Below are 23,259 nucleotides of genomic sequence, written 5' to 3' on the forward strand. Positions count from 1 at the left end.
GTTAAGTGAGAATCACAGTTCACAAATTCGGATTTACAGGAATTGAGTGATGTTAGGCAACAGCTATGATTATTGTTATATTGAAAGATGTTATTGTAAAAGTATTACATTTTATATTTTAAAAAATCAATACAATACCATACATTTATACAGTATGAAATGTCAGGAGGACATCCCGAGTTACTGAACAATCCTGCCTTGGAACTGAGCTGGGGGTGGGAGCCAAGGGGCGAGGGGTTGAGAGGGGAAAGATGACCAAAAGCTTGGTCAAAGAGGTAGATCTTCAGACGGCCCTTGAAAGAGGTGAGGGAGCGAGTCAGAGGGACTCCAGGACTTCCAGAGAATCAGCAGGAAACTGATATTAAATCTTCTCAATTGACCAGCTCATCACAAGCATCCTGGTAGCCTTTGTCCTGACCGACACTGACTGATTGTCAGATCAATGCTTTCAACAACCGCACAATTAGGAATCTGCCTCGTCGCGCCCTCAAAACCTCCAGTCCTTCAAGTGACATTTTGTTACCAGCATGTGGAGGCAATTACTGCACAATAAATGCACAGAGATCTTTAAACAAGCTTGCAAGCAGAAATAAGTTAAAACTCGCACAGCCAGCTGGAATTGAAATACATTTAGGTGCACCCGTGAATCTAACCTGGCTCGGTCCCGGGATCCGTTACTGTAAAGCGCTCTAAGACGCCATCCGGCGTGGAGGGCGCTATATAAATCCAAGTTGTTATTTTATATATATATTCAGAATGTTGGCTTTGTTTTTCTGTAATCTGTGAGCAATTCCTTTGAGCCACTGAGCTAATCATCTTCTTACTGCCTGTGCTGCACTTTCTAACAAGCTGCATGGTGTGCTTATAGAGGTAGACTCCGTTTGAGAAAATAGCTCAGATTGGATAATGAATGTAACATTAGCAAGGTTTTTCAGGATGCTTCATTGGTGATTTGAAAGTGTGTGATTCCTTGGATCATCTGTTGTGTGACACCACAGTGTAGCAGGACGCAGTTAGCCTATAAAATACACAGTCACTACTCTTTACAGTAAATCCTGTGAAGCGCTTTGAGACGTCCTCCTGAAGTGGAAGGTGCTATATCAAATACAAGGATTATTTTAAGGTTCAGCATAGGATATATGGACCTGCATATTACGCTCAAAGTAATATATTGAGAGTTGATTAACAAACAATCTGTTTGCTGTGAATGTTCTGTGGATACATACATGTCTCTCATTTCTATCACCTATCCATTTCAAAAGTAAGAAATTATTCTCCAAATATTGTCTAACCAAACATTGAAATTATTAATTCCACATTTCACTCAAAAAGGTAATCTATTTAGTATTTGGTTTCTGAAGCTCATTATAATGACAATAAAGGTAAATGTTCTTTCCAGAACCTGCTCCTCTCTGATCAAAAGCTTATTTGAATGAACTACAAGAACAAATGCAGATGGCTGTTTAAACTTACCATTCATTACATTGTTCGACCCATAGTTGTCAACACTCTCTAGTAATGTTTTATGTTGTTGAAGGTTGGCAGGTAAAATACCGTATGTTCACCTTTAGCTCTCAAACCAGAACTATCTTCATTCCCCGCCTAATTATTAATTTCATGCACAAGACATGACTGCCCATGCTCTACAACACACCTTAATGCCTGCTTCTCTGCATTTAATTACTTTAAGAAATTTAGCTTAGATTGTTCTGTCTTATTGCATTAACAAAACACAAGCAGATTCCTCTACTTCTCCAATTAAGTATTTTAAAGGGCTCCTGATACCAATTTCTTTAAATCACTAATCGACTTGTAGAAAAGGTTGACACGTTTGCCTGACTTACTAATGGAAGGGTAGAGTTGTCACTGAAATCATGGTTCTACTCACTTGGCTCCTAATAAGCCTTGGAACTGGCAAGTGTCACAGTTTAAGATGGTTGAATTCTAGGAATATACCAATGGAGCACCATGATGCCTTCTCTTCCACCAAGCTGTGTCCTCAAAGTTTGCAAATGGAGCTTTGTCCCTCAAGGAGAGACTGAGCTTAACAAAATTGGCAAATGGAAATTCTGCTCTTGTGAATTTTCGTGAGCTGAACCGAAGCCTCTTAACCACAGCAATGAGTTTCTAAGTGTGTTATAAATCTGACTGACACAACAGTAATTGCTGACAACGAATTGTGTATTTGGAAGCTCCGTTTTGAACCTTTAAATAATATTGATGTTAATTATGCTGGCTCTAGCCAACTCCCCTCTCCCTGACGATTTTCCAAAGATTAATTATAAAACACATGAATGTTGTCCTCTTGTCTCTAAATAAATGTTCTGTTCTTTGCAATAAATAGGTATTTAATAAATAAATGTAATATTTTTATAAGTAAATAAATGCTCCACATTTATTGAGATACAACATTAAATTTAAACCATTTTGGAGAAATAATTCAGACATTTTACTACAATCCCAACCATGAATGTTTGAAAAGAGCCCAGTGAATTTTCGATGGGAGAGAGACATCTAGCAGTGTGGATCCTCTAGTCAACAGAGCAAGTGGGAATGAGGAAGCAACCTTTTAAATTCACAGAATCCTATCTTTGGGTTTATTTCCTCAGAGCTATTGCACACGGTGATGTCTTGACATTCAAAAGGCTTTGTTTGTCCTTTGCTCCAAAATTGCTATTTCATGCTCATCAGTGACTTGTTTCTTGTAGCTCAATGAGAACATTTGAGTTGATTATTTCAGAGCACGAGACTCAAGAATAATGGAATAAAACTGAATAATTTATTCAGCACCAGGGAACAATTTATGCACAAGATTTGAGGAAATGTCACATGCAATTAGTCTTTTTCCTCCATATTTTCACACATGTTAAGAGAACACTTTACAATTTAAAAGGTGAACTGTGGACCTGATAATAAATTACTATTTTTAAAAACCTGACATTTAAAAACTTTTTAACAATAGAGTACTACTGTTCACCTCAGAAAACCCATATTCAGAGCCAGACCAAACTTAATTGAATGTCTTCTCTCATTACTTGCTACAGTCTGACTATGGCTTGTTATCCTCTAATATTTCAGTTATTTAAAAATCATATATTGGCAGCAAGTGGGGAGGAAGAAAAATTAGTCAATATAAATCATAATTCAATCAATTGTGTAGTAAAATGTATTGGGAATCATTCAGTGAAGTTATATGCTTTCTTCAATAACAGAAAACTCTCAAACTAGTTCCTGGTAATGTCACTTTGAGTGTAACCTATACTGTGAAGATTTTATTTTTCATCATTTGTGGTGATTGGAAGTGTTCCAACTGGAGGAAAATGATAGCGACTCTATTTTCACCTATCAAAAGGAGAGCTGCACTTTCTTCAGCTTGTGAAATGTCATTAAAATCTTACTTAAAGAAGCGTTGTTGGAAAATCTCATTATCTGTATTGCAAAAGGCTTGTGATCAGACACTAGTTCTTCATTTTGATTAGATGAGGTTATATTCCTATAAATAGGTTCAAAATGTCCTTCAGAATTCACCTTAAAAGAGAACTGGCAAGATATTTTGGCAAGATATTTTCAGTAAATGAAAAGCATAATAAAATAATCCTTGCATTTGATATAGTGTTTTTCAAGTATTCTAGACATCTCAAAGCGCTTCACAGAATAACCATAAAGTGAATTGACTGTATATTTGTGGGTAAAACGCGGCAGCCAATTGTACAAGGCAGTGTCTCACAAACAGTCATGGATTGAAGTGACCAATTTATTATTTTTTTTTTCTTGAGGGATTATTATCAGCCGTGTGGAGTAAGGAAACTTGCCCACGGTTTGGCCCGGCTGGGAATCGAACCCAGGTCTCTCGCTTGCGAGGCGAGTGCTCTAACCACTGAGCTACAGGACTCCACTGACACCATCATATCTATTAGGAAGATGTGTTTCTTTTGACTAGTGTATTTTTAAAGGTTCATCATAAGAAATGTCAAATCTTCTGCTTTGCTGATGAAGAATTACACAAGCATTTTTAACAAAACGACTAGAAAAGAAACAAGGGTTAAATGTAATAATTGCAAACATGTGGCGTTTCACGTGTCAGATTTGCAGCCTCTAGCTTATCACTTCAGTGATTGTGGAGTCTAGAATATAAAAAGCTGAAAATGTAAACCATTGCATGGAAAGAATAACTAGGATAGCAGCTAGCTTTGCAGCAAGGTGAGATGCTAAGTACCTAAGAAAAGCATTGGGCAATGGTCTTTCGTGTTAATAATGTGTTGACAGCATTGATGATAAATGCAATATCTGGAATGGGAGGCCCTTTCACAGTGAAAAGTGAAGCAGTGTTGAAAGCATCTCAGCAACATAATGCATTAAATTAGGTGAAATGAGAGGTTCTCGATTTGAATTGATTTGAACACTGGATTTGAACACTGCTCTTTCATGCCTTGGACATGCATTCAGAATTGTCACCTTTTCTCTCTCACTCTAATAGTTTATAATGGTTCTAACTGAGAAAATTCAGTACAGCTCTACGTGAGCAGGAGCCTGAGTCTGCTAATTAATGCTCTCACTCAGAGACAATAAATGATGGCTGTTGCAAGAAATGGAAACTTGTTATAGTGGTGCAGTGTGTGTGAGCTTTACCCTATGTCTAAAGAGAAACGACGCAGCAAATAAGTAAAATGATTCCTAGTTTCAAAAGTTGGCATTACATCCAACATGTTAAAAGATACTACATTCGAAGAGATGGTTGATTCTTTCTCAAAAGTTTGCCTGTAATATAAGTTATCTCACGTTAACTGGTCTGGAGGAGGAGTGTTCATAGCATCATAATGATCATCCTTGTGGTCAATCTGGCATCATGCAGGTTTCTGAGTCAGAAGGTTGTGGGTTCAAGTCCCACGTCGGGGTTTTGAGCTCACAGTCTAAGCTGACATTCCAATGCAGTGCAACGGGAGGCACCGTCCCTCATGTAAGACGCTATAACAAATGGAGATTGTCACAATGGTATTAAGCCAATCCACCCAAATGATAATGGAGTTGAAGTATGCAAATAGTGGCAGAATATCAGGAGAGCATGCTAATGGATAAATGATCTATATTTAGTCTATTCTCAGCATTCCTATCATTGAAAAACCGAGATCAAATTGCAAAACCAGAGAGGGAACGGTCCATTTAGGAGCACCTAGAAAGGTACGTAGAAGGTCTTACTGTATATTCATTTTCCCTAATATCCATGATTCCACTGGATTTCTACATTATTATGAATATCTGTCAGAAAGGTTTTTGGGGGAGGCACATGTCATAAACAACTTGAACTTTCCCTTATACACATGTATGTTCTGCCCAATGTGCAGCAAAACAAATGCTTGTCTTAATATTGTTTTCCAGGTCCTTTGTGGTACACTGATGGTGGTGATAGCATGCTATCCATCTCCTTAGCACATTAGAGAAGATATTGCCCTCCACAAATAATATCATAGAATCAAAGAAATTTATTGTGCAGGAGGCAATGTTACCCATCCAGTCTGCACAAGTTTTCAGAGTAAGGTGTTCATTCAATCCCAGTACAGTACCTTACCATATAATAATAATAATCCTTGCATTTGATATAGCACCTTATCACGTCTTCGAGACGTCTCAGAGCGTTTCACAGAATATATTGTAAAGTGAATTGACTGTATATTTTGTGGGTGAAACACGTCAGCCAATTACACACAGCAGTGTCCCCCAAACAGTCGTGGATTGAGTGAACAAATTAATTTTTTTTGAAGGAATTATTTACCCCCGGAAAAGCGATCTGCCAATCGACTATATCTCCAGCCGCCCCCTCCACCTTCAAATCTCTATCTTTTATATTCCTACTTATTTCCCACTTGAAACCCATAACAGTCTCTGCCTCTAACACCTTACCTGACTGGGCAATTCACAGCCCAACAACTCTGACCTCTATCAGACCACCATGTACAGTTTACTTCAGATTTCCAGCGCCTACAGTTTTTTAAAAATCTGTTGCCAATATTGATTCACTTAAACCTTTCAGAAGGACTTTGAACACATGTGGCTGACCCCAGGATTTAGTGGAATGATTGGTGCAAAGCAACCACAAAGCAATCTATAGAAATCAGTTGCCTCGCTGGTAATACATAAAGGCTTAATGAGAAAAGATTTGAGCGCAGCGAAAAAAAGGATCTCGATATCAGCAGCTCGAGGCTTTATTTTCCAGATCACATGGAAGGTAGGAAGGAGGAAGGTAAAAGGTGTGAATAAAGAATTATAGGATTCCAATTCTCAATCAGAACAATAGTGTACAACAGATTTCTTGGATTTTCTTCATGTTGGCAGATTTATATCTGTATATAACTACGTGAACACTGGAATCCCATAGTCAAGCTAAAGAAACAGATAATAATCTTTACATTTGATATAGTGTCTCTTACGTCAGGAGGATACTTCAAAGTGGTTCACAGGATATACTGTAAAATGCAATAACTTTGTATTTTGGGGGAGCTAATTTGTGCATCGCAACGTCCCACAAACAGCCATGAAGTGAAAAACCACTTACTTAACACTTGCAAAATCAATGTTTCTAGGAAATAGGAACTCAATGTTTCTACCATGTGTGGGGTTGCAAGGTTGGTCTTGTTGGCCAGACATTCATAAACGTACTAGGTCTCTCCTTAAGTAAGGGGCCCAGCTGAACCGACGTGCCAGGATTTGTTTGGGCTGTATTGCAGCTTAGTGGTTAGAGCACTCGCCTCGCAAGCGAGAGGAACCAGGTTCAATTTCTGGGCAGGGCGACACATTGGGCAAGTTTCCTTACTCTAGTCAATTCCTTTTACAGTATATGCTTTGAAGCGCTTTGAGACGTTTTGAAGATATATCAAACGCAAGGATTATTATTGGTTTAAAGGTACATTACGCCAGCTGCTGTGCAGCAACATTACTTTCCACTCTGCACCTTTGCTAAGTTTATGACCCATTTCTTTGCAGTGTGATTGCAAATGTATTGACAGTTCTGAGTTCATCAAAGCATGTGACATGCGAGCGCAGCCAAATGTGTGATAAAGAGCTAATGAGAAGACGTTGACGAGAATTGCTCAGACGTTAGATAACTATGTTTGTTCACTTTAGGTCTGCAAACACACAATGGTGCAGCTGTGCCACCTACCAATTGTTTTATGTCATTCATTCAGTTCGTCCAAACCCAGCGATTAGCAAAGAAAAAAGCCGCTCAAAGTGTACAATTTGGAGATTAATTCTCCCCCCTCAGATCTAGTTTTTTTTTAAAAAACGTCGGCTAACGTCTCACACCCATCGCCGTGCTTAGAAATATCCAAACCAGATTGAGAGTTCCATGCATCCCACCTGCACACACCGGAAATTCACACCGGAAATTCATGTGGTTTGGGATGGAATGCGCACAATGTCCTCAGAGAGAGGGGGTTCTTATCAAATTCCGGAGAGTATTAGGCAGTAGGTGTGCTGCTGGAGTTTCACCGGCTAAAGCCACGTAGCTTATCCTTGAGAGCGCCGTTTGATTAACAGTTGTTTATTTCTCTGTAATTATCAATTTAATCAGATAATAATAATAATAAAAATAAAACAAAGAGCACGCTCGCCTCTTGAGTCCGAAGTTTGATTCCAGACCACATCGAAATTTTGAGCTCAAAGTCCAGGCTAACACGCTAATGTTCTGTGATCTGTGTTCGTCAATATCATTGGCGTCTGTGTTTCGTGGAGTAATTTGGACCCATAAAACGATCAAAAGCTAAACCAAATGACCACACCTCTCGTTTACATCAGCGAACCACTGTCGAACCGAGGGATTCCCAAGGCATGAGCGCTTGTAAAACTGTACATGGAAACAATTTATCCTCTGCAATTGCAAACCAATGCAAATTCAGAGTTAAAGGTTAGAAAGTCAGAGTGTTTGTCTTTGTCAAAGCCACGATTCTGAATGCGCACTGCGTTGAACTTTTAGCTCTGAATTTGCATTGGAGTGAATTCAACGCAGAACGAGCTCCGACGCTCAACATTCACTTTGAAGTTGGTGATTTCCAGTCGAGGGCTTGTCGTTTTCCCCTGTGTTGCGACGTAAGGCAGCGAAGGGGGGGGGGGGGGGGGGTTGGTAAATAAAGTTAATAGTAAGCCTTGCATTTGATAAGAGAGCCTTATCACGTCGTGGAGACGTCTCAAAGCCCCTGGTGGTGCGCACAGTCCTGTGAAGTGGGTGTGTGGGACTGTGTATTTGGGGTGGGGGGGGGGGGGGGGGAGACTGTGTATTGGGGGTGGGGTGGTGGAGGGAGGGGGGGGACTGTGTATTGGGGGTGGGGTGGTGGAGGGAGGGGGGGACTGTGTATTGGGGTGGGGTGGTGGAGGGAGGGGGGGGACTGTGTATTGGGGGGTGGGGTGGTGGAGGGAGGGGGGGGGACTGTGTATTGGGGGGTGGGGTGGTGGAGGGAGGGGGGGGACTGTGTATTGGGGGGGGGTGGGGTGGTGGAGGGAGGGGGGGGGACTGTGTATTGGGGGTGGGGGAGGGGGGACTGTGTATTTTTTTTTGTGCAACGAATTGTGGTCCAGTGAGTTCCACTCCTCCTTTGGGCACAGGGTGGGAAGGAGGAGGAGGAAGGGGTGGGGTGGGGGGGGGGGGGTGAGGGGGGGGGGGGTTCCTGGCTCTTTGGAAAGGCTTTAAAGAAGATGCAACTGTGCGCAGCGCCTCCTCTGAGAAAGGAACCGGAGTGTGAGCTGAGCGGTTGCGGTGAACGCGGATAAACGCGGAGACCACTCTCCCTCCTCCAGCGCCGACCCAACACTGACAGCAGTCGATCGCACACACACCCCCCCCCACCCCACCCCCAAACACCCCCCCACACACACACACCCTCACACACACCCCACACACACACCCCCCCCCCCAACACACACCCTCACACACACCCTCACCCACACACACACCCTCACCCCCACACACACACACACCCTCACCCCCACACACACACACCCCCCCCCCCCCCCAACACACACCCTCACACACACCACCCTCACACACACCCTCACACACACCCCCCCCCCCCCCAAACACCCCCCCACACACACACCCTCACACACCCCACACACACACACACCCACACACCCCCCCCCCACCCCAAACACCCCCCACACACACACACACCCTCACACACACACACACACACCCACACCCTCACACACACCCCCCCCACCCCAAACACCCCCCACACACACACACCCTCACACACACACACACACACACACCCACACCCTCACACACACCCCCCCCACCCCAAACACCCCCCCCACACACACACCCTCACACACACCACACACACACACACCCTCACACACACACCCCACACACACCCACACACCACACCCCCACCCCACACACACAACCCTCACCCCCACACACACAAACCCTCACCCCCACACACACAACACCCTCACCCCCACACACACACACCCACCACCACCCAAACACCCCCCCCACACACACACCCTCACACACACCCCCACACACACACCCCCACCCCAAACACCCCCCCACACACCCCCCCACACACACCCTCACACCTCCCCCTCCCCCTCCCCCCCCCCCCGCCCTCACACCGACCGAAGAGGAAGGAAGAGGAGAAGACCATCGGGGGCCGCGACCCGCGACCTTCCTCCCCTCCCAACCCCAACCCATTACGCCTCCACCCCTCGACCGGAGGGCGGGAGGGATGGAGACCGAGAGCCGCTGCCCCTCACACGAGCTCGCGGGGGCGGGAGGAGGAGGAGGAGGAGGAGGTGCGGGAGGAGAGGCGGCGGCGGCGGCGGCGAACGGCAGCTCGGGCGGGACGCCCCGCCGGGCGGACCGAGGCGTCGGGGCCGGGGTCGGGGGCCCCGAGGCCATGATCGTGCCGGTGGCCTTCGGGCTGGTCTTCGTGCTCGGGCTGGTGGGCAACGGGCTGGTGCTGGCCGTGCTGGGCCGGGCCAAGCCCGGGCGGGCGCGCAGCGTCACCAACGTGCTGGTGCTGAACCTGAGCCTGGCCGACCTGTCCTTCCTGGTGCTGTGCGTCCCGTTCCAGGCCACCATCTACACGCTGCCCGAGTGGGTCTTCGGCGCGCTCCTGTGCAAGTGGGTGCACTACTTCGTGACGGTGACCATGCTGGTCAGCGTCTTCACCCTGGGCGCCATGGCCGTGGACCGCTACCTGGCCGTGGTCCGCGCCCGCCGCTCGCAGGGGGTCAGGAACACCCGCAACGCCGCCCTGGGGGTGGCCGCCATCTGGGGCCTCTCGCTCCTGCTGGCGGTGCCGGTGCCGTGGCACCAGGCGCTGCTGACCGGCGTCCAGCAGGCGCCCAACCGGACCTTCTGCTGGGAGCAGTGGGCCGACCGGACCCACAAGCAGGTCTACAAGGCCACCGTCCTGGTGGTCGGGTACCTCCTGCCTTTGGCGCTCATCTGCTGCTGTTACGCGAAGGTGAGTCCCCGAGTCCGATCCTCTCCTCTCTTCCCTCCCGACTCTCTCCCCTCCCGACTCTCTCCCCTCCGACTCTCTCTCCTCCCGACTCTCTCCCCTCCTCTCCTCCCCTCCCGACTCTCTCCCCTCCCGACTCTCTCCCCTCCCGACTCTCTCCCCCCCTCTCCTCCCGACTCTCTCCCCTCCCGACTCTCTCCCCCTCCCTCCCCCCTCCCGACTCTCTCCCCCCCTCTCCTCCCCTCCCAACTCTCTCCCCCTCCTCTCCTCCCCCCGCTCTCCTCCCCTCCCGACTCTCTCCCCTCCCTCCTGGGATTTTTTGTTTGTTTGGGGGGGGGTCGGTTCCTACCGATCCCCACAGCCGACCGTTCGATGGCAAAAGGCGGTGGGGTTCCCTCTCGGACCAATTCGTTCACAGAGGGATTGGGGGGAAGAGGGGTTGAGGGGTTGGAGGGAGAGGGGTTGAGGGGTTGGGGGGAGAGGGGGAGAGAGCTGCGCACCTCAGGGGGGAACTCACGCAACACGTTTGCGGAATTCGCAGTGGTTTAGGGCTTCTCGTGGAAGGGGTCGTTTCCCCAATACAGTGCGTTTTTGTGCGTGTGGTGCGCGTTGTGTGTGTCTGTGTGTGTGTGTGTTGTGTGTGTATGTTTATATGTGTTGTGTGTGTGTGTATGTGTTGTGTGTGTATGTGTTGTGTGTGTGTTGTGTGTGTTTATGTGTGTTGTGTGTGTGTGTATGTGTTGTGTGTGTGTTGTGTGTGTTGTGTGTGTTTATGTGTGTGTATGTGTTGTGTTATGTGTGTTGTGTGTTGTGTGTGTACGCGCGTAAAACGCACACAAATCCTTTCCCATCATTTCGGAACGGAACGGAACGAAACGAAACGAAATGAAATGCGCTGTCGGGCGTTTTGACACTTTCCAGGGTCCGGCACTGCCGACAGTGCGTCACGTTGTGTGTCCGCTCTCTCTGGTCAAACCCCATCCCTCAAGAAAACCTGGTCCTTAAGAAATGCACTCCACAACTTACTTACTTTTTAAAAGCACGTTGTCCCGATTCCTAACCCACCTTCCACACCTCCTGGTCTGCCCTCTCCCTCTCTCTCTCCCCACCCCCCCACCCCCCATCTCACCCCCACCACCCCCCATCTCACCCCCACCACCCCCCCATCTCACCCCCCACCACCCCCCCATCTCACCCCCCCAGCAGTTGGGAGGAAGAGTTGAGATGCATTGCATTTGCACAACAGGTTGCAAAAACTTAACACACCCTTATTAACCGACTGGGTCTTCCTGCCTTAGGTTTTATTTCACCTGCACAGAAAGATAAAGAACATATCGAAGAAATCCAGGAGATCCAAGAAAAAGGTAAGGACTTGTTCAGCACAAGTACCGACCTCCGCGCGTTACCCCCTTCCTCCTTCCTCATCCATCTCCCTCACCTCACCTGTCCCCGAATCGTGTACGTTTTAATTACTTATTTGCTCTTGAAAAGCACTGGGACCTGGAGATCTGGTGCGCATACAGTATTGTACTCTCCGCAAAAGTCGAGACATTAAGCATTATTTCACCCAGCTACTGTGTCTTCAGGAGTGGAGCAGTATAGGGAAACTCGGCTCCTCTTCTGTGCTTCTTATTTTTAACTTGTTTATCTACCAGGAACAAGTGGGTTTGTAAATGTTCTTAACAGTGGAGCCAAATAATGCCATTCGAGGCGTCAGGTCGGTTTGCTTTCATTTACAATTGTTGGTAAACACACGTGAAAAGGAACACGGGTACAGTATCAAACGAGCTGGAGGCAATTGGCAGTTTTAATGGTGTGTAAATGCGGTTATACTGTTCAATAAATATAATTCCAAACAACAAGGTTAAATGTGCATTTGTAGCTGTAAGCTTGACTGGACTGTTACTACTGTGGCTCTATGAAGGATAAAATGCTTCAGCTTCAACTTTATCTTAAGTGCCACCTGCCCAGCAATGATTATATTCAGATTGTGATATATTAGTTTTGGAAACTATTTTCTTATGTCGTGCATTAACTTCACCTTTGGGATCCAAACAGGTTTGAGAGTTATTTCCATATTCAGAAGCCACAGTTTGTGTGCTCCCCTGCGGGTAGCTGGTTTCAGCAGCTTAATTCCCCTTATTCAATCTTTGTCCTTTACAAGCTTGTTTAATTTCTGACACCAAGTGGAATTTTCTTTCCTGGCCTCAATCCAATCTTAATTCCTCTCATCGTTCTCTCTCGCGCTCTCTGAGATCTTGGAGTATCGGCGCCAGCCGCTCTCCAGTACTTCAGTCAGTGCCCATTCTTCATGTGTGAGCTCAGACGCTGAATGTTGGCCAGCTATTTAACCATGAGAGTCGGCACCACCAAGCCGGGTCTTGTACTTGCCTGAGATTAACAGACGAGCACTTTTCAAAGTTGATTACTAGAGAATGATCACTCGCGCCAAGCCAGAAATTGTTTTTCCCCCTCTCTTGTCCCAGGGGTGTTGAACCAAATTGTATTACCCTACAGCCAGCCCTGGTTCATATCAGCTAACACTGCACAGACCAGGAATCAGCGCTGACTAGTGCAAACTGGAATTTTATAATAACCCTTGCATTCAGTCAGAGGATGTTTTAAACTTGGTAAGATTTACTGCGAAGTGGAGTGACTGTGTATTTTTAGGCAAATGTGGCAGCCCAATTGGACATAGCAATGTCTTGCCAACAGCCTTGAAACGAATGGCTAATTTTATTTTGGGAATTGTTGGCTAGGACACCGGGAGAAATGCCCTTCTCTTTAACTTCCACCTGAACAGGCAGATGAGACTTCAGTTTAACGTCTCAACCAAAGGATGGGACCTCAGACAATGCAACACACTCCGCGCACTGCGTTGGAGTGTCACTCACCGATGGTATGGCAGAGCAGGTCGGGGATTTGAAGAAGACTTGTGTTTGATTAAATTCAGGCTTTTTGAAGTAAATTCTGAGAGCAGAACTTGATTATGTATTCAGGTGTAAAGTGAACAAGTCTCAACCAAAACTAGAGATAAGAGTTTTTCCCCCTCAGAGTAGTGTCCCATATATATACACACATGAATCAGACTTGTAACGCAAACAGTTAATGCTGTGATAATTAAACCTAAAATGAAAGGGATGAATATCTGTTTGAGAACAATATACTAGTTACAGAGAGGTGAAAATGAATTTGTAGATGATCAAATGTTCCACGTAACACAATGATGTCTGGGCTGCTGAAGCTGGGAGGATGTGGGAACTGTTCGCTTCAGAAGGAAGCGGGTTAGGTTTGATGTGAAGGAAGATTCGTTACTCTTGAGCTTTTCCTTAATTATGCATAATAAAAAAATAAGTATCAGATAATACAAACCTCTTCAACACAATCTCACACAATTCCTATCAGTCTCCATTTTTCATTATGCTGCATTACCCATGCTATATGTCATGATTCTCCTATTATCTCCGATAGCATAACATCTGTGCAAAGCCCGGGAAGTTACCTACTGAGAGCACTGAGTGCAAATAGGTTAGCTGTGCTGAAATAAGCGATCCGAGCAGGAGCCAAAGCTACGCGTTGTTGAGGAGCTGGTTTTAATGAAACATGAGCATGCTAGCTGGCAGAATCTTTATTAAGAGTTCTGGCCACGGATACAGAGAATTCCCTGCAGTGAAACTATATTCCTTGTCACTAAAAAGTGATCCATTTTCCGATTAACTTTTAATCTATTTTAAGGAGTGATTTGTTTTCCAGCTTTCAAAATATGGCGTTTTATCCACAAAATATACAGTCAGTTTACTTTACAGTATAATGTGTGAAGCACTTTGACAACGTCTCGAAGACGTGATAAGGCGCTTTATCAAATTCAAGGATTATTATTAATATAGACCTTGTTTCTTTTATACAGAACAGGCACCTAGAAAAATGTGAAATGTATTGTGAGAATAAAACAATAAAACAACTATGTTGATCCTCTTTATGTGTTTAATAAAACTGCTCCAGAATTGCTCCTTAACTCCCTTCCTAACCTGTATAACAGCCCTCCCCACAAGCACTCCTCCTGTCCACACAAGTATCAAAACGATCTAACTTGTTGCTTCATACCCATTCTTTTGTCCCATTAAAAGTAATAAGAGTCATGCAGATATACCAATTGTACTTTGGTATTGAGCACATTACAAGTGTTCCAGCTTGTATAGTCCTCAGTGAGAAATTACCAATTCTTTCTGAAATGCAGTAAAATAATACGATTCTGAATTTAATATTTGTATTTTTATTGGTACTCATTCTTGGATACAACAACAACTTGCACTTGTATCGTACCCATCGAGCATGATAGCGTCTTGGAATGTTTAAACAGAGTACAGGGTAATAATCCCTCCATTACAAAAACATTGGTCATTCAATCCACAGCTGGTTTTGGAACAATGCTGTGCGCAAGTGGCTGCCACCTTTCACCCACAAAGTACACAATCAATCAACTTTACAATATATTCTATGAAGTGCATTTAGACGTCTCAACGATAATATGATGATAAGGCGCTATATCAAATGCAAGTATTATTATTATTACTACAGGACACAGAGTAATGTTCTTTTCTCCACAGACTGCAAAGACTGTAATGCTGGTTGTTGCTGCATTCCTTCTTTCCTGGCTGCCGCATCACATCATAACCATGTGGGTTGCATTTGGAAACTTCCCAATAACAGACGCCTCATTTGTTTTCCGAATCATCGCTCACTGTATGGTGTATGGCAACTCCTGCATCAATCCCATAATATACGCTTTCCTGTCAGAGAACTTCAGGAAAGCCTGCCAACAAGTCTTCACGTGCAAATGCTTTTTGCCGCCTCCCATTGAGGAAAAGGTGGTGAGGATTCGCATGGAGACCTTTTCCACCACCCATTCAATAACAAACGCTTGAGACTGTTCTTTGGATCTGTATATTATTGTGACTGAGCAAATGTACCTTATATGTACTGAAACTGCACATCCAATGGGACTCATATGACATATGGGATGCAGGTATTGATTTGGATAACACAACAACAACTTGCATTTATATAGCACCCTTCACAGGGGGTTGTGTTCAGAGCATTTTAACTACCAATAAATGTCCAAACGATGATTGCACAGATGCATCTGTAAAACCAACTGAAGAGTATAAGTGAGTGCTCCAATATCTCTCGGCTAAAAATGTACTCGGTTGCATTTTTCTGTACGTGCACATGTTGAGTAGAAATAAGCTGGTTAAATTGTGTGATAAAGGGAAACCGCAATGACATCAAGTATAAGTTATTGACAAATATTCTAATCAGAAGCAGCAATGGGTCAGATTGGAATCATTCTGGATGTATTGGACGATCACAAATGAACTCGAAACTTAAAGAGGACAATGCAAAAAGAGCACTTTATGGTATTTTGCTAAATTATTAATTCACACAAACAGTTTGAGTAGAAGGAAAGAACCTGTGTATCTATAGCGCCTTACCACGTCAATACTATTTAAACTGTCTTGCAGTAATCATTACCATTGTGTAGTGACTGTATTTTTTCTAGGCAAATAGGACATTCAAGGGATAAGTTAAATGTTGGAGACCAGTTTCTCTATATACGCTGCTGATTGCTCAGAGCCTTATTGATTCTACCATTGAGCCATTGCCGACTCATGCTCCTTAGTGAGACCTGGGCCCATGCTTTGGTTCCCATGAGGGAAAAATATGGAAGAATCTTCAGGAACTATACTTTCTGCCCTCTGGTATTGAAGTAAAACAAGGTACATTTGAGCTTTAGCTGCAGTTATTTCAGTACTACTAATTTGTTTACAATGGTTCATATTTCTGCTAGCAATTGATGAAGTATCTTTCCAGGGGTATATTTCAATGATTTTCTAAATGCAGCTGGATGCAGTAACTTTTAGTTCACTAGCGTGTTGTACAGAAGCATGGGAAAGAATAACATGAGTTATTTTATTGGTCATTATTCATACCGCTGCTTAGTACAAACCTCGTACTGATGTCCTTTCAAATAAGGGAGCTGACAGTTTAATGCACATTAGGTTGTAGAATATAAGAGGTAACTAAGAAAACCTTGCCATTTGAGCTCAGAACCTTAGGGATGACGGCAAACAATCAAAGCAGGATTTTGTGTGTATTACCAAGCCTATAAATGATCTGAAAATCTAGAATGGATTGCAGAATATACACAATCACAATCTTTTCATGTGCCTAGTTTAAATCAAATTGAGATACTTTCAAACAATCTTATGAAATACCTAAGAGTTACTACAACTAATTGAATGGTATATCCGGAGTAAGATTCCCACCTACATCCAGATTTACTTTTTAGGATAATATTTCAGTGTGCAGAATTTGGCAAATTGTCGAATTCAGTTTTAACATTTAAAAGGACTTACAGAAAACTGGCTTCAAAATTAAAGACTGCATTTAAGAATTTAAGAAATTCTGAACACTCTGAAATGTTACGGTAATAGAGTAAATCTAGACTCAGTTGGAATTTCTACCCAATTTTATCCAAACTGAGAATTTAAAAATCTTTAAAATGACAACTACTGGATTACTAATCCACAGCCATAGTTCTACTGTTTTTCTTCTGCAAACTGAACTGATGTCTGCGATTTTTTTTTTACTTATTTGGTTAAAAATGAAACGTCACTGAGGCTTAGTTAAAAATTAAATGAGGTTCTGAAAACACTTGTTTCCAATAAAGTGCTGCAAATTGCTTGTTTTATTTGTGGAGTCAAATTGTAACTGTGCATTTTGTTCATGTTAGATGCAAGCCTGTGCTCTTTGCAATTCGTGTTTGTGGATCACAGAGCTAGGAACTAATGATAAGCAGTGATCAGCATCATTGTTAAATGAATGTACGAATCTCAGTCTCCTGGAGAGAGAGGTTAAGTCACTGAAATGATTCATATTTCAACTATGATTCCTGATGAACAATATACAATCCTAGTTCAGTACTAAATCATACAAAATAGATGTACCGTATTGGTTAGATGTCTATTGTGCAAGTTGCAAGTTTATTTGCTTTTAGTTAAAATCATCTCAGAAATATTGAAATCTGAGGACATGTATATCACGTGCACAGAAAACATAAAAATGACCAGTTTGGATGTCCAGCTTATTGAGCAGTGTGCCAGTTCCTGCTGGATATGTATTGATCCAGTTTGTGAATTTTTTCTCGAAATATTTTGCGTCAGTGTGTTAAGTATGATTTTGCTATTGTTCACAACTTGACAATTTGCCTGCATCAATGTCACTATAATATTGCCTTTATATTTGAGCTGTTATCTTAATGTGTCTTAATGCTGCTCACCATTTCTTTGTCTGTTTATGGAAGAATCTTGCAAGATCTTGACTACTTTTCAACCTTCGATTCTTAAATGTTGCAAGGCTGTTTTACATTCTGGAGAGCTTGTTTAAATATGAAGAACATTTGGTGGGAGTCACGGTTATGGGGGTGGTAAAGAAATGCTCAGGTTAGGAAGAGATCATCACAAGGTGAATGGAGTAGAAAATGGAGAAAACTGAGTGAAGGAATAAAAGGTAATTACACTTTTGTTACTTTGGGACAGTCTGGGGTTGTGTTGTTAAAATTGAATAGTGTCTCTTCTAGGCCAGTTTTGCTACACAATTCCTGTTGAATCAATGCAAACAGTTGTCTCATTTATGGAGTGATTTTGTTGAATGGAAGCCTTGTTGGGCGTGCCTTGTGAAGAGCTTTAGCTCTGCCCCAACAGCATAAAGTTCCCGGGCATTTGCCCTTAAGATTTTAACATGCCAAAGGTCCTGCGACACAACCTCTCCAGCGCACTGGCTAGTGAGCAAACCTCTGCATGTGAGCAGAAATCCTTCCACGCTGCCCAGCGCTGCAACTGTTGGGTTTTAGGGATCAAAATAAGATCTTTGTTTCTTATATCATCCAAAATGATTAACACAGAACGGCTATTCAGGATATTCACACAACATGTTGCAAGTATCCTCTGCTGTAGCTCCACCTGGTGATTGGAAGCCAACCTTCAGAATGCACTAAACAACTTTAATTGGAATGTTAAAATACACAATGACTTTGAGGCAAATCAACTCGTGTGCTTTACCCAATTCCAACAGGGCTGCATAGTGTCACAGGGTCACAAGATTGGTTTGATAAAGAAGATCCTGCGGCCCATTTGATCTCATCCTTCCAAAATACCCACTCTAGTTGTTAACTACACTCTGGGTAAATAAATACTTCCTGGTGTCTGTCCTGACATCATCCTTTGCAACTCCAAACCTATACCCTCTTGGTCGACTGTCTTGGTGCATCTGAAATTATTTCAATCCCACGTAAATTGTATGCACCTCCAAGATGTTTTCTTTCAGGATTGAAGAACCCAACCCTATGTTGTCCAATTGTTGCACGTGGCTCATTTCTCTAACACTGGGGATCATCCTCATTGTTCTCCTCTGCACTGTCTCAAGGAGTTGGGCACCCCATTATATTTCAGCAATGAGAACTGTATAGAGTACTCTAGGTGCAGCCTGACATATGGGACCAGTTTGTGAAAAGGACAAAAACCTGTCTGACTCAACCACCTTGGAAGAGGTACGTGTGTAAAGCAACTGTATTTAAACAGAAAAATTATGTTTAAAACATGGTGAAAGTTACAGTTGAGCATGTTGTATTAGTGATTTTCTATTGAATAATTCAGTACCTCAGTACAGTACAGCTACATATTGCCTTATTCCTTTCTTGCTTATAAACAAACAGCATCAGAGGATTAGCAGTGTAAAGTTGTCAGTACCGTTTGTACTCATTATTCCTGTAATCAAAAATGTGAGCTGCAGGCTTATAATTGTGTGAACTTCATTGATGTACGTGTGTGTATTGATTTTACATTCCTTTACCTCTACTGTATGCACTAAATCTCTCTAGAAAACTTTAGAACGTACTCTCCAAGGCAGACCTACTCTGTTTGATATTATGTACGCTTTCATGTGACAGTATATTCTACAATTGTTCTGCTCAATTATTCCACAAAATGTGATTTTGGTTTTTGATTGTTTTTCCAGTACTATGTGTTTGACTTGTGAAGTAATAAAAGCCGAACCATTATTGACTGACATTATTAAACGGGAATTGGCACCCATTGTAAACCCACTCTAAAATGTTACCTTACACTTTGTAATGGAAAAACTGCATGCAGATCTGGGACAGAGAAGGTAAGGTAACCAAAGAATAGGTAAAATAAAGCAATCTATCTCTTTGAATTTGAAAACATATGTTGGCAGTGACCCAGTAGTTTGTGGAGTTGAGCACTTCCAACCAAACGGTCTCCATTCTCCGATCTGTTTGTCACTCGATCTCTTTCACCATGTAATGCTGCGATAAACTGGAGCTGGAACAGGGAAAGTTGACCCGATAGCATTTTTAAAAATTATGAGTGGTGTTGATTAAAACAAAGAAATTCTTTCCTCTGGTCAGTAAGTTGCAAGTAGATCTCCAATCTGTTCAGATGACAGCCCCTCTTGTCCGTGCCGTCTCTTTTAAACAGTAATTCTTTCAGTCCTATTTGCCTTTTCCCCATATATGTCTTGGGCTTGTGTGGAGAATAAACACTGGTGCGGACTAGTTAGGCTAAATGGCCCACTTCCATCGCCGTGTCACTCTGTAATTCTACGAATTCATGCAATCAGTTGGAGATACTGACAACTGGATACAAAAAAGTTCATGCCCTGTTGTGCTGTTTTGGAGAAACTAAATTTTCATGGAAAAGCTCCTTGTTCTGCTCTGTGACCATTAGGACCTCTGCCTAAAAGGCTCAGGGAAGGCACTACATAAAGGCAGACCTGTCAGTGGATCCCGTCATGTGAGAGATTGGCATGTTACTATGGAGATGAATGAAACTGCTTTTATTACTGAGAAATACACACTGCTCTGAAGACTCACAGGGTTAGAAATGAGCTGATTACTGGAGTGCTAGACCATATGATTCAGATGCTAGAAACTATCCACTGGTGCGTTAACATTTTGACTGACCAGTTTTTATTTTGGTACCAGCCGTAAACCCATCAGCATGTTGAGTGTGTCTAAACCAAACAGAATTGCACGTATCCCACCTACACATCGAAATTCCGTGTCTAGAAAATTGCCCCACAGAGGGACAAACCCCATTATCTAATTCCAGAGGGTATAAGGCATTAGGTTGGCATGGGCCATGGTTTGGGCAGTGTTGGGAATCTAGACTCAAGAATTTACTGACCTGATGCTGGAATAACCAGTAGCAGATATAATCTTTCCTTTCTAGACTGATTAAACTAGTGCTCAGTTTCAAAAAAGCTGCAAAAAACATTCTCTCTCTAATAAATTTCCTCTGTACTAGTTTTCATGACTTAATTATTTGTTGAGTCAATTGTCTCCCCTCTTGTAATACCAATATCCAATTTAGTACCATTCAACAGTGTATCTTGGACTTTCTCATAAGAACTCAGTCTTACTAAAACCTGGCTTTAAACTATCCAAACTTATATTATTTTGGGATCTTACAGATGTTCAAGAGGTGACTTTATCCCATCAGATTGGGCTGTAAATCAGACTGAGGAACCCAAACTTAAAAGCATTCTAGGTAACAGCATTAACCATTCTCCTATCATTGAACACTGTATACTCATACAGTTATAGTTTAGTAAGTTGCACCATTGTAACAAATCCAGGTATTTATTTCAACAATTTGTACGGTAGAGCATAAAGGTACTTGATCGACATAACCTCACTTTTAATACAATGCACGTTTAACACAGTTATTTTCATGTTCTCTCTGGCACGTTCTTTGGCGTGGGTTGGCTTATTTCAGACTCCAGGCCGGGTAGCATGGTTTTCCTTCGAGCTGCGGTTTCAATTTTCTGCACGAGCTCCACGTCCCAGGGGTGGGTGACAAAGTTGGCGATGGTGCCCATCACCTTGCTGCCCACCCGCCCCACCCGCCCCGCTCGGTGGATGTAGTCGCATAGCGAGGCCGGGAAATCGTAGTTGATGACCACTTCCACTCGCTGCGTGTCCAGCCCGCGGGAGGCAATGTCCGTGCAAAGGAGAATGTCCACTAAACCTTTCTGGAAACCGCTGAAGATCCCACTCCGGATCTCCGGTTTCATCTTCCCCTGGAGCCGGGAGTGTTTGATGCCGTGGTCCTCCAGGAGATAACCGAGCCAATTAACCGTGGGTCCATTATTGCAAAATACAAGGACTCCAGTGCCAGCTTTCTCAGCTGCCAGCTCCTTTAGCATCTTCAGTAAGTCAGTGGGCTTGTCCGCTCGCTTCACTTTCACAAACCTCTGCTTTACGTGCGGCATGAGGTGGTGAAGCCTCTTGCTCCTTACCGTGGTGATGCTACCTAAGTCCATGACTTGGTCCAGCAGCTCCCCCACACCCCCTGGGAATGTGGCACCCACCACCACCAGCTGGGCTTTTCGTTCCACCCCACGCGTTTCGGAAGGGTTTGAAGCGATCCGCGTGTGATGGAGAATTTCATCCAGCAACTCCGCAAAGCTTTCATCAAATAAAGTATCGGCCTCGTCCAACACCAAGTACCTCAAGTCGATCAGGTCGGTGAAGTTTCGTCTCAGTGCCTTCCACAGTGAGCCCGGTGTTGCTATCAACAGATCGATTGGGCCCTTAGCAAGTATTTGCTTGGCTTCCCTCATCCCTCTGCCGCCTCCGATGTTCTGTACGTTGAGGTTAACGGCAGCTGCCAGGGAGCACGCGACCTCCTTCACCTGGTCGGCGAGTTCTCGAGATGGGACCAGCACCGCGCTGCGCGGCGCGTTCGTGCCAACGCCTGGATCTTCGCCGTCCTCCGACGTTAACCTGTGCATCAGAGGCAACAGGTAACTCAGGGTCTTCCCGCTGCCCGTCTCGGCCGCACAAAGCACGTTTTTTCTCTTCATCAGGGCCGCGATGGTCCGCGACTGCACCGCGGTCGGCCGAGTGATACCCGAACGGGCCAAAGCCTCGACCAGCTCCCCGCAAAGCCCCAGAGACCTGAAGGTCTGCGGGTTCTCGCCGGGGGTCCCCTCCTCTGCCCCGCTCTCTGGCGACACGGGGGGTCTCGACTGGGTTTTGTTGATGGTGAAGTAGTCGCCTGCGGCCTTCCTGTGCTTCCAGCCCTTGGAGACGAGGGGCACCGGGTCGAACTTGCCGAAGCTGTGGCGGGCGGACTGGTCCAGGTCGGGCTGCCGGCCCTGGATGAGGAGTCTCCCGGGTCTGGTCAGCCTGACCCCGAGGGCCCGGTCTTTCTTCGGGCGCTTCCTCTGCTCCACATTCAGTCTGAAGCCCTGCGGGAACCTGATGATGGGGATCGCCTCCTCCTCCGCCTCCTTCTCCTCCTCCTTCTCCCTCCTCATCACCCGCACTCCCCCCGCGGCCCTCAGCCCGTGAGGCCCGAGCCTCAGGGCTCTGCTGCCGACCAGGGGGTCCCACACCAGCCGGCGGGCAATGGCAAGAGGCAGCATGTTCCCGCGGCTGAGGCCTGAGGGGGCCGGCGGTGGTGGGGGGGGGGGGGGACGGGGGGGACGGGGGAGGGGACCTCTCTGCGGACCGGAGAGGCCGAGAATACTGTACGTTGTTGTCGCTGTTGACCCGCGCGCAGAGCACACGGCACCGGAACCGGAAGTGATGTCGCCGCTCCACGTGCTTCTGGCGCCGGTGACACCGACACCCGGACCGGCTCTCCCCCCCCGACACCCCGACACCCCGGCCCGACCCCCGACAACCCCGGCCTGACCCCGACACCCG

The 23,259-nt window shown here is 44.8% G+C and overlaps 2 protein-coding genes across 2 annotated transcripts; one reads left to right on the top strand and one right to left on the bottom strand.

Annotated features, from left to right (window-relative positions):
- The first annotated feature begins 251 nt into the window (after nucleotides 1–251).
- On the top strand, nucleotides 252–18,668 carry LOC121851895 (galanin receptor type 1-like). The gene is made up of 5 exons (XM_042345982.1): nucleotides 252–303; nucleotides 8,050–8,119; nucleotides 9,887–10,469; nucleotides 11,765–11,830; nucleotides 15,074–18,668. Exons 1-5 carry the CDS (start codon nucleotides 252–254, stop codon nucleotides 15,389–15,391), a joined length of 1,089 nt encoding a protein of 362 aa, XP_042201916.1. The 3' UTR covers nucleotides 15,392–18,668.
- A 2,502-nt stretch (nucleotides 18,669–21,170) lies between these two features.
- LOC121851896 (probable ATP-dependent RNA helicase DDX28) lies at nucleotides 21,171–22,959 on the bottom strand. Its single transcript, XM_042345983.1, has one exon. The coding sequence runs from the start codon at nucleotides 22,866–22,868 to the stop codon at nucleotides 21,276–21,278; it is 1,593 nt and encodes a 530-aa protein (XP_042201917.1). The 5' UTR covers nucleotides 22,869–22,959; the 3' UTR covers nucleotides 21,171–21,275.
- Between the last annotated feature and the right edge of the window lie 300 nt (nucleotides 22,960–23,259).

The sequence above is a fragment of the Callorhinchus milii genome, unplaced genomic scaffold (genome assembly GCF_018977255.1).
Source record: "Callorhinchus milii isolate IMCB2004 unplaced genomic scaffold, IMCB_Cmil_1.0 Scaffold198, whole genome shotgun sequence".
In the NCBI taxonomy this organism is placed as follows: Eukaryota; Metazoa; Chordata; class Chondrichthyes; order Chimaeriformes; family Callorhinchidae; genus Callorhinchus; species Callorhinchus milii.

Bases quoted from the DNA above. Each gene is read 5' to 3' on its own strand.
- LOC121851895 (XM_042345982.1), top strand. From the start codon at position 252: ATGACCAAAAGCTTGGTCAAAGAGGTAGATCTTCAGACGGCCCTTGAA. The intron at 10,470-11,764 runs GTGAGTCCCCGA...TTCCTGCCTTAG, and splicing joins TCTGCTGCTGTTACGCGAAG to GTTTTATTTCACCTGCACAG. The intron at 11,831-15,073 runs GTAAGGACTTGT...TTTTCTCCACAG, and splicing joins CCAGGAGATCCAAGAAAAAG to ACTGCAAAGACTGTAATGCT.
- LOC121851896 (XM_042345983.1), bottom strand. From the start codon at position 22,868: ATGAGGAGGGAGAAGGAGGAGGAGAAGGAGGCGGAGGAGGAGGCGATC.